Source organism: Salvia miltiorrhiza, chromosome 1 (genome assembly GCF_028751815.1).
Source record: "Salvia miltiorrhiza cultivar Shanhuang (shh) chromosome 1, IMPLAD_Smil_shh, whole genome shotgun sequence".
In the NCBI taxonomy this organism is placed as follows: Eukaryota; Viridiplantae; Streptophyta; class Magnoliopsida; order Lamiales; family Lamiaceae; genus Salvia; species Salvia miltiorrhiza.
The window spans coordinates 55,430,585-55,443,228 of NC_080387.1; the positions used below are offsets into that span (position 1 = coordinate 55,430,585).

Genomic DNA, 12,644 nt, shown 5'->3' on the forward strand with positions numbered 1-12,644 from the left:
CGTGAACGGAGAGAGTATCTGTTTAATTAAAATTGTATTTCATTCGTCCCATTATAAATGTCTCATTACTTTTGGGCACGAAAATTAAAAATGTGCAGAAAATAAATAAAGTGAGTTGATGTAAATTATTTAAATATTAGCTATAGAGAAAGAATATATTACCAAAAAAGAAATGAAACATATATAATGAGATATCTCATTATAGAACGTGGAATATTTGTAATGGGACGGATGAAGTAAATAGATAGCATGATTACAAAAACTTGCAAAAACCAAGTTCACGCATACAAGCATCGTCAATAAATAAATACTTATAAAAAACTTAATCATATATACCATTAATTACCATGTAAAATAACGGATAAATGAAAAAGATAAAATAAAACCTCAGACTACAAAGCTTCAAATAAAAGAAAAGCACTTTATGTTTTCATTTAATGAGAGAACAATCCACTTTGCAAAAACAATGGGATACGTAAAGCTAATTTTGATATGATTTTCTTTTTTATGTGGTCGGTGGTACATGAATTGTTATTTTGCAGTGCTCATTAGATAAATAAAATATGAGGTGGTGTCCCGAATGCATCGTGCATTCGGGTGCAAAATGATACTAACACTTACACTAAATGACACTAACACCAAAACTATTTTAAAATGACATAAACACTATTTTGTTTTACAAATGATACTATTATGTTATATAAATAACATTGTCACGAAATGACACTAACACTATATTGAAATGACACTAACATTAAATGACACTATCATGTTATCGAAATAACAATGTACACCCGGGTCCACAGGAGAATTTGTGATAAATTATTAGAAAATTAGCTTTTGAAAGGTACACGAGAGTAAACCAAACATGGATGAGAATTATATGAACATAATACAACTGAAATTAGTTGTTAAATGTTCAATTTAAAAAATATTGGTGACATGTTTGAGAGGCTTTAGCTTATAAAATACTCACTCAAATGTAATTTTGAGAGGCTTTAGCTTATAAAATACTCACAGCATCATGAAGAGGGTGTTTCGCTGAGCTTATAAGTTATTTAAGATCTTATAAATTAATTCAAAGTGTTTTTACAAAAATAACTTAATTATGATTTTTTTATTTATAGGGTTAATTGCATATAATATCACAAACTTTGCCCGAAATTCATTTTCTCCACGATCTTTAAAAATTTCATTTTTTATCAAATACTTTGACATTTGTTCAATTTCTCCATGATTTTTTTTCTGATGACCGGAAAAATGACATAGCAGTGGCGTGGATTTAATTTTACACACGTAACACTGACGTAGAATATATATGAATTTTAAATTACACATATAATATTAAATCATAATAAAAAGCCCTAATTTCTTTTAATTTCTCATTTTTATCAGGCAAAAGGAAATAGTAAATGATTATTTTTTGCGATAGGAAAAAAAAAACGATTGCTTTCCTTTCCACCACCTCTGTCGAAGGGTTCCTCTCCAGACCAGTGTGGAAATCTTCGTGTTGAGGTCTTCCAAACTAGTGGAGCCAATTGCTCGCTGATTGATTCGTGTTTCCAGTCTTTCAAATCAGTGCGCCGATTGTTGACGCCGGTGCTTCGCCCATTGGTGGCACTGATTGCTAAAACGAGGGTTTTAATGTTTAAATTGAAACACATCGTTCAATTTATCAAAATGGCGTGTGCCGGCGAGCCACATCAGTGCCACGTCGATTCCAATTTGAGGGTAAAATTAAAATCGTGGGAAAATTGAACAAATATCAAAGTATTTGATAAAAAATGAAAATTTTAAAGATAGTGGGGAAAATGAATTTCGGGCAAAGTTCGTGATATTATATGCAATTAACCTTTATTTTTATCATATATCATTCTAATTTCATTTTTCTTCAATTTTCTCAGTCTAACTAAGATTTTCTCTCACTGACTAAAAATTCTCTCTTTAGCTTATAAGATCAATTACCCAAACACGTTGACCACTTATAAGCTCTTAATCGAAGGGAGTGCGATAGGGCATCATCTATCCGGGTCGGTGCCGGACTCCTTTGTGAATCAGTCCCTTTCCTTGTCTTCAAGAGTTCGGTTAGTTGATCGAGAAAGCGGCAGGACCATCAAGCTTAGCCTTGAGTTGGACTGCGGTCCCGCGAAGCTGGTATCCTCAGACCGCCTAAGAGACTTTCCGACTGTCGAAGGAAGGAAGTTCACTTTTTAGTGACCAGAAATTTCATAAGAGAAGAAAGATCGTAGCGTAGCTGTCTGTATAGTAGAAGAGTAGCGAAGCAGAAATTCTCGTAGAAAAGATAAGAGAAAAGTTTGCTCCTTATTCTAGGGGGGGTCGCGGTTTGAGTTGGGTTCGAGTCCCATAGCCCCTGATGTGGCTAAGCCTCGATTAGGCAAAATGAAAAGTTTATTTATCGTTATGACTGGTCGAGTGGTAGAACTACATCTTATAAACTTTTGAAATATTTTATAAGCTCGATTTTAGAAATATTTTATAAGCTCTAAAAGCTCATAAATTTTTTAAAATAAACTTAGCCAAACACCCTCTAAATCATACTTCAGACTAATTCAAAAAGTTTAGGTCGATCACTCCAATGATAGTATGATTCAAATAAATCGGGAAATCAAAATATCAAAGCCATGAATCCAAATAAAGGCAAACGTTGAAAGTGGGGCAAATACTTGCCAAATTTCATAAATGGCAAGTACTATGTTTTAAAGAAAACCCCAAAATTAATAAAAAGTAGAGTTAATATAATTTTTTAGATACAATATACTTCATTGGTCCTAGAAAAAATTAATAATTTTTGCCATTTGAATACATCCACAAAAATTAGTCTATTTTCATTTATAAACACTATCTTATAACATATGATATTTAATATATCAACTTATTTATCTATCTTATCACATGATGACCTCTTCCTCCACTTACATATAATTAATTAATCACTACTGACGATGTCCTCAAAGTGTAATCATTTCTCCACTCACAATACACTCAACAATTTTTATACTCGTATCATTTTCTTCTAAAACTATTTTTGAATATGAAATGAATACTTATTATATCATAATTTTATATACTCCTTTTATCCCATTAAAGATGATCCGTTTTCTATTTTGGATTGTACCATTAAAGATGATTCATTTTCATAAAGATAATATTTAACTGTGGAAAAATTATGGATCTTACCACTTTTATCCAATTTACACATTCTACTTAATTTTTGTGCCAAAAAGAAGTGACTCGTGATTAGTGGGATAAATAAAGTACTATATAAATAAATAAATTAAATTAGTATAAATAAAATTAAATATTTAAATAAATAAAAATATAATTCACACAATATTAAATTAATACCTTTTTATAAAAAGGAGTTTTGAACTAATGATAACTCAATTTTAGCGCATGTGCTTAGGCCTCTTACCAACGAATGTAGAGTTTGTATTTAGAAATAAAGACAAACGTTCAAAAGTGGATGAAAATAATTAAGAAAAGAGTGGTAGAGAAAGGTCCCATGAATAAGAGAGAGGAAGAAGTGGTGAAACATTTGCGAAGTTTGTTAGAAGAATGTGGCACGCGGCTAGGGAGCACGCACATGCTTGAGACGCAAGGTTATTTCCCTGCAGATGACTCACCCCTTACATCACGTGCTTCCCCTTACGTCACCCCTCACCCAATTCCTCCCCACTATATTAATCGCCCCCCACCGCCTCATTTCACAATTTCCACCTTCACTCCTCTCTCTCTCTCTCCATCGTCTTCTCTCTCTCAATTCACACTCACTTCTCCAAATTAAATATTAATATCAACTAAAATGGGAGGTTGTATATCGTCGGGCTCCGATCACTCTATCCATCAGAAGCCGTGCGCCACGGTGATCTCCGTCGGCGGAGAGCTGCGCCGGTATCCTCTCCCGGTCACGGTGTCGCAGGTGATTCAGTTCGAGGCGTCGGCCCCGAACTCCGTCTTCCTTTGCGACTCCGACCGGCTGTACTTCGACGACTACATACCGCGCCTCGACGCGGCGGAGGAGCTGGAGCCTGATCAGATCTACTTCGTGATGCCGGCTTCGAGGCTCCAGCAGCGCCTAGCCGCCTCCGACATGGCGGCGTTGGCCGTCAAGGCCAGCGTCGCGTTCAACGACTTCAACCCGCGGCGGAGCCGGAAATCTCGGATCTCGCCCGTTTTGGTGGCGGAGGAGGATCCGCAGTCGACTCATCAGATCAAAATCAACAGCAATTCGTACGTTCACGCCAAAAATGCGAGGAAGGCGTCGTCGGGCGGCGTTTCGAGATCCAGCTCCGTGAGGAAGCTGCATAAATATTCTTCGCGGCGAGCGAAATTGGCGGTTCGATCTTTCAGGATTAGGCTCACCACGATTAACGAAGGTTCCGTGCTCCTAAATTAATTAATTTGATTAATTAATTAAGTGTCCATGCCATTTGTGGAGGGTTGATTCATTTCTTCCGCGGAGGGAAATCCGCTGTAAATAATTTTGAGTCCTTTTCTGAAGCCGTCGATCCCCATTTGGAACTGGAAATTCCATAGATAGTTCATCAAGTCGAGCTCCTAGAGAGTTTTTATTAGGTTTGTTTTTGGTTAGATCGAAATCAACAAATTGGGGAATTGGAGTTGAGGCTGTCATTTGAAGAACAAAACAGAGGTTGAAAAATGAATGCATATTCTCGCTGTCGATCGGCAGGTTTAGAGACAAAATCATCATGTATTGATACGTTTGCAGACACGATCATCTGTCATTGTGTATTAAATAATACGTTCATGTTCATAATCATATGCAAATTATCATTCTAAATATATCGTGTCTCTCGTTCTCTATTTTTGTTGATTCATAATTATTAAATATTCATGTTAAAGAAGATATCTAATACTGGTTTTTAAACCCCTTCAAAAAAAAATACTGGTTTTTAAATAGTAGTAATATTTTATTTTTTGTGGACGCGCGCGCTTCAACACGCATGGATATTTGAAGGAGTAACTTTATCATTATTGTTAGGAGTGGTGAATGCTTTAAAAAAGAATAAGAAAGGAGTGAGTACATGTGACCGTGCATAATTAATTTCTTCCACACGAATGTTAAATTCAAATATTCAAATTGCAATGCGATTTGCATATAATAAATTGCTTATGGTAATTAAAAAAAATCGTAAATATGCGACCGTTGATGCGGTGTGGAGTATGCTTCAAAACTTCGCTAGCTAACTGGCGCAAATCTTTGGTGTTATTTTCTGAATTTCGGGATGAGAAATGGTTTAGATGTATTTTATATAAGATCAAATTAATTTTAATTTTTAGACTCTGAAGATGTATGTTAAATTTATGACTGTTTTTTTTAGACGTAAATTTATGACTGTTTTGGATGGATTTTGATTCAAAACATAAATTATAAATGACGCAAATTTAATTTTTATAAATTTATTATTTTTCACAACGAATGCGTTATTTCATAGTGAATTCATATATTATCATAATAATGAATACATTATATTTCCTAGCGCATCCATATTAGATTTATTTTATGTCATAAATTTGATATGTATAATGAGAAATATTATGATACATATTTTATGTGAGTGAATTCATATATTATCATAATAATGAATACAATATATTTCCTAGCGCATCCATATTAGATTTACTGTATATCATAAATTTGATATGTATAATGAGAAATATTATGTTACATATTTTACGTAAGTGTCGCTCATGTTTATACCTCATTAGTGTTATTTTTTATTTTTATATATTTATTTTTATTATAATACTTCATAAATTATCATTAAAATTAATAATTTTATAAAACATATAAAAATAAAAGCTCAGTTTGTGTTGTTTAATTAATAATTTGAAGTTAAATGGAAAATGAATAAATCAAAATTTGACTTTTATGTGATTTATAAGATTAATAATCTCAATAATAATTAATGAAATGTATAAAATTGAAAAGATAACGTTAATGTGGGTACATTAACAAATATGAATGATGTTCAGATAAAACATGTAGCATAATATTTTTATGGTATAATAACCATTTTTTTTTCTTGATGAATATTAAGGGTGTATTTTCTTGTATTGTAAATTTATCATAAAACAAAGGGATGAAAATAATTTCTTCATTTAAATCTATAATTTATTTTCCATCAATTTCCACGAAAAATAATCTCACCCTTTCTCATTTCTTCTTTTTTCACTTCAAAGAGTGATAATAGTATTACATAAAAAATGTATGGATAATATTATAACTATGAAAATAAGGAATAATAACTAGTGAAATTATCTTTTTGTAGAAAAAAAGAAAAAGCTTGAAAAGTTTTTTTTTTATCCCATGTATTCTCATGATAAATTTACGACTAAGAGTATGTTCTCTTTGGTTGATAAATTTATCATGAGAAAATGAGTGATAACAAAAATATTCCCCTCTGAATGTCTTCTTCTTTTCCTTCATTTTATACAAAAGATAATTTCATCATTTCTCAATCGTACTTTTCGCTCCAAGATGTGATAATATTATTCCTCTATTTCTTTTATGTGATATAATTATTCTTCTTTGAAATGAAAAGGATGAATGAGAAATTGTGAAATTATCTTTTATAGAAAATGAGGGGGATAAAAGAGAGATCTGAAGGAAATTTTTTTTGTTATCTCCTTTTCTCTCACGATAAATTTATCAATCAAAGATAGCATGCTCAGAAGAAAAACAGTCTAAGTGAAAACATTTTTAATGCGAGAATCCAGTGTAAGTATGAAAGTTTAGTTGAATAAACTTATTTCGTAAATACTAATTTGTAATCCCTTGTGATTATCACGTATTGCATACTAAATATAATTTTGTTCAGGGAGCAAAAGGTCAAGATTGGAGTTGGACTGCCTAAAATGTTCATGTTGATATTGATTGGTATCTTGACTCGTATGATAATTATTTTACATAAACTTGTTTAAACCAAATTCTTTATAAAGTTCCGCAGCCTCTATTACAAAAATATACTTGTATATTTACATGATTTGATTGCAAAATCATTTTTTTTATCGTTAGTTTTGTTATGGCAGTCAGTCCTTTGACTTTTGTATACAAACTAATAAACTTCATTAAAATATAGCATCCAAAATCCAATTAAACTGTTATAAACCTAAACTTTTCAATTCAACTTTTTCACTTCTGAAGATAGGTGTGGGCCCCGTAAAACACAGACAGTGACAAGTGAAAAGGATGGAGATCCAAATACGTGGGTGGTGACGTTGCTATCCAAGTCAAATTGACCATGTATGGTATTCTTCCATTTAATTTAATTTATTTTGGTCATATATATACATGGAAAAGTAGCATTATTGAAATTTGATACTACGTGCTACGAATTTTCATTTCTTGTTTCCCATAATGATCGTACTAAAACATTTAAATATTGATTTGCATCTATAATTAATCGTATGATGGTTATAAATACTCTTTCCGTCCCAAATATATAAACTCATTGAAAATTACATAAGAATTAAGAAAAAAAAAAACTCTAACAAACAAACTTCCTATGCCTATTATTATTATATGATAATGAATTAGTGGTAGAGTAAATCAGTTGTTAGAAATAAGTTAAAAAAATATTATGTTTATGTAGATCAGTTTATATAATTAAGAAAAAAAACGAGTCTATATATTAGAGCAAATAGAGTATTTACTTATATAATATAATCAAACATATTTTTGGTGTGAGAATTAATATTGTTGGATAATAGCATTAATTGATACAATCATTTTGCAAGAGGACATCAATTTCTAGTCTTATACTAGTAGGGAATAACAGTATCAAAGCAAGTTTGACTACTCACCCTAAAAAAATTGACTACTCATTTCGTGTAGTTTGTGATAGATTATGAAATTTTGTGACTAAAAATCATGAAATTAAATTTTATTGAATTTTTTTTAAAATAAAATAAAATCAATTGTTAAACGCATGCATCGCACACACCTTCAATTTCAACCTCCACCACCAAGCTGCGGTAATTAAGGATGCTCTTATAACTCTTTTTAGATTTGTATCAAACATCCATGACTAATTATTGACTTTTTAAAAACAAAATATCATGTTCGAAAATCATACACTCAGTACTCATTCATTCCGCCTCAATAAACGTGGCTTGTATTCTATTTTAGACTACTCAACTAAAAATAATATATATTCTATTTTATGTCGTCCCACTATAAATTGTCTATTTCAATAAATGAAAAAATTTATACCCTTAACCCTCCCTCATATATATATATATATATATATATATATATATATATATATAGGGGGCCGCTCCAATGAGACCCCCTAATTTTAGTGAGATCTAGGGCACGATCTGGTGCGTTTATTTTATCAATCCTATGGCTGGTATTGTATCTGGAGGGTGATTTTTTTTCGCAGGGTTCGAATTCTGGAGAGAGCAGAATATTTTAAATTTTGTTATTCATCAGTATATACTACATTGTTCATCAGTATATACGGCCTTGTTCATCAGTATATACATCTTGTTCATTAGATATACGTTTTGTTCATTAGTATTATATGTCTTATTCATTGTACTCATGTTACACGAAAAATAAGGGGTCTCACTGGAGCGTGCCCCTATATATATAGGGGAGGGTTAGAGTATGAACACTTCTTAACATATAAAATACGAACTAGCTAAAATGCCCCTATATATAGAGAGAGAAGGGTTAGAGTATAAACAATTCTTAACACATAAAAATACGAGTTAGCTAAAATGTATGAATTCTATATATAACACATATGAATTCGCTCTGTAAATGTATGAATTGTGAAAAACAAATTTTTGCTATTTATGAGATTCGAACCCGAGACCATGAATTCATCCAATAAGGTGATGAATCAACCTTAGATTTTCATGATCTAAACGCTAAAAAATATTCATATTTTATATTATAATAGATGTTTTTATTTTAATCCACCCATATATATATATATAATAGATAGGTTTTATTTAATTTCAACTCTATAAGTTGTAACAGAAATACATAGGTTTTATTTAATTTCAAAATTTGTCTCGATTACAGTTTCGTCCAAATTAAAATAAGCGTGCCAAAATTAAAGCTGATATGATATATACAAATTATATTAAAATAATTTATACAAATTTATATATGCCGAAATTACATTATTACATAATGAGATAAGTTCTCAATTATTTTCGCAGCCTATTTAAACTATAGTCATCGTAAAATAAACTCACACTTGGTAGCAAACTTTTAATAAAATAGATATAAATGGCCAATTCCCCCTGTCCCTATCGATGAATAAAGTTTATTTTCATCCAAAAATAAAATTAAGGTATACAAGAAAGACAAACCTAACTTGAGGGGCGTGGATCGTTACATGTTCTATTTTTTGTACATGTCGTATTCAAAATTACACCAAGTAAGATGCGATATTGTTCAATAATCCAAATTCCATACTTAACGAGTTTAAAGTATTTGTCCCCAATGGGACACCAAGCGGTGCGACCTTCTGTCTCTGAACAGTGAGGTCTCGGGTTCAAACTCCACTGCTCCTCCTCCCCAACTCCCCCAAGTCAAAAAAAAAAAAAAATAATAAAAAATTGGGTATTTAAATAATACTCCCTCCGTCCCAGCTGAAATGTCCTATTTTCTTTTTTGGGTTGTCCCACTTGAAATGTCCTGTTTCCTTTTTTGGCAATACACACTCTCTCTATACTTAATATTTAAATCATTTCCACCAACCCACTTTATCTACTTTATACACATTTTTTAATCTCCGTGCCGAAAAGAAACAAGATATTTCAGCTGGGACGGAGGGAGTAATATATTAATATGCTTGGCATAAGCAATAGATGACGATGAAGTGTTTATTAGGTAGTTGATTTAGTTGTGGAGGGAGTAGGCTTAACCAACTGCTAACCCTTTTTCCAGAAATTAGCATGCTTAATTCAACATCACATATATCATTTAGGGCGCAACTTCATGTGAGTTGCTGAGGACAGAATTATATAATCGGATTGATAATTGTAGCAAAGAGATAAAAATACAAGAAAAATAACACTAAGAATTTTACATGGTCCACCGTATAAAATTTACTATCAGTGACTAGAGATTATAATTACAAGAATGAGAGATGTATCTAGAATGACCCGATAAATTTATACATGATGAGAGTCCTATTTATAAGTTACAAAGTAAATCTTAACCTAATTAAGCCCATTAATCAGACAATTATACCCAAGTTTTGATACAATATTAATACTATTTGTTTTGGAGCTGAGTCGTCAAGGTCGGCGCAGAGCTGAGCTGTTAAGATTGAGGTAAAGCTAAATTACAAAGCTGAGCTTGAAGGCTGAGGCAAAACTAAGCTACAAAATTGAGCTGCTAATTAAGTTCAAAGGCTGAAGCAAAGCAAGCTGCAAAGCTGAGCTTAACGGCAGAGGCAAAGCCAAACTGCAAAACTGAGACAAAACCACTAATTTTTATCTTATTATTTCATCTCTTGACAGAATGCTAGTATTTGTTAAATTTAACTCGGAGAAATGAACGTAATATGATCCTCATCACGAGTGATGCAAAAAGTTGTTCTTGTTTTGATTTAGCAATTTTGAATATTTTGTGTAGGTGAATTAGTTATTATGAATTTATAATTGTAGGTGTCAGTCAATATCATTTAATTTTGTCATAAAAAATGGTCGGCTTACACAGACTAGATGGAGCTTCAATATGAAAGTGAATTAAGTGAAATTTGACTTAGAGAATTTTTCTAGATACGTGCATTATATGTGGGCTTTTGGGGGGTTTCTTTTAGTTGGAACGGATATTCGGGGATTTAATTATGGTCTCTCAATTTCTATAAATGTGAACAATATCAAGAAATATAAAAACTCGTGTAAAATCATATTATAGTTTGACTTTGATGGAAAATGAGAGAAAAAGTATTTTTACCCAGTAATAACTATTTTCACATATTTTTTAATTTTCTATGAATATGATGAAATATTTTATTAAACAGTCCCTTTTCACTCATTTTCTCTGTAATATTGAATAATATTATCTTAAAGTAGGGTATATATATATATATATATAATATTTTCTCACCTTTTTTTATTATCCTTTTCCAATAAAAAAAAACGAGGAAAAGATAACATTTTCTCATCTTCCATTATTCCATACCATAATAATTCTTACTTTCTTTTTTCATTGTCTCACAAAAGTATATGTCTTATGCACAACCCATTTTTCAACATGACCCCACTTTTAAGGCCCACCATTAATTCTTCACTCTACTCATAAAAGTGAATCTCTTTCTTTACTCACTACACATTCACTTAACATTTATTATAACCTGTGGCAAACAAAGTAAGAATACTGTTACGGGACGAAAGGATTATAAATTTTTAAATTTTTGGGAATTTGGCCTGACTCCGTGAGTTTGTTAACCAATAACTTAATTGTTTGGAGTTCGATGGGTAATTCAAATGTACGATTAGAAACATCTTGATAATACATCTCTAATGATACTCATATTGTTAGGTGCGTTTTGGTCATCGGAAATAGTTGAAAAAGAAAAATATAGAGTTTAATAACATCAACTTTAATGCAATTTTTTGACATTTTGAGTGACCAAAACCAACAATATAAGTATCATTAAAAATATAACGTCAATAGCTTTTCAATGGTACCTTCGGATTGCTCATCGAACTTCAAACAAACAAGTTATTAGTCGACGATCTTTGGACTTAGATCAAATTCTAAAAAATAATTTTCTTTCGTATTTTTTGACAAAAAAATAAATTTATTTAAAAATTAAAATTTAGATATAGTTCAAATATTTATTGGCAATTAACCCAACTATTTTGTCTCGTCTATCTCAATATTTGAAACACAAACTAAAATTATTTCAGTTTTATATTATTATTGGGTTTGTAGCTTAATTTATATGTGTAGAATAAATCTTCCCATTGTTATAGATACAAATTTAAAATACTGTAACAATTTATATATATATATATATACACACACACACTAGCATTTACATCCCGTGCAATGCACGAGAAAATATTTTTTATATTTATATAAAATTAATACTAATTCAATTATTATACTTATACATATAATAAAAAAATAATTTTAATTAAATATATTTAAATTGAATATTGGAAAAATAAAAAAGAATTCACAATTATAAAATTTGATATTATGAAAAACAAAAACAAAAAAATAAGTTAAATTAAAAAAACAAAAATAAAATACTAATTAAAAAGAATTAAAAATATATTTATTCAAAAAAGATGAGAGAGGAGAGAGAATTTTATAAAATTTTAATATTTAAACAAATTTAATTTTTACATTTTAAATCAAATATTTTCATAAAATATCTCATATTAAAGTTCTTATCGTGATCTTTAATTTGATATGCATATTAAATATTTTATAATTAATTGAATTTCACAATTTTCGAAAGGAATGTAAGAACAAATAAGAAGTTAAAGAAAATAAAAATAAGAAGAAAAATATATAGTTTAAACATAAACCTTCAATTTTATTATAACTACAAAATTACCACTCAATTTTGAAATTAATTTGAAATTGATTTCAAATTAGAAACTCGCTTTTTTAT

General features: G+C 30.5%; 1 protein-coding gene across 1 annotated transcript; it reads left to right on the forward strand.

Annotated features, from left to right (window-relative positions):
* Positions 1 to 3,823: 3,823 nt before the first annotated feature.
* On the forward strand, positions 3,824 to 4,417 carry LOC131010297 (uncharacterized). The gene has a single exon (XM_057937753.1). The coding sequence runs from the start codon at positions 3,824 to 3,826 to the stop codon at positions 4,415 to 4,417; it is 594 nt and encodes a 197-aa protein (XP_057793736.1).
* The last annotated feature ends 8,227 nt before the right edge of the window (positions 4,418 to 12,644 follow it).

What these genes read in the sequence shown, in the direction of transcription:
- LOC131010297 (XM_057937753.1), top strand. Translation starts at nt 3,824, where the DNA reads ATGGGAGGTTGTATATCGTCGGGCTCCGATCACTCTATCCATCAGAAG.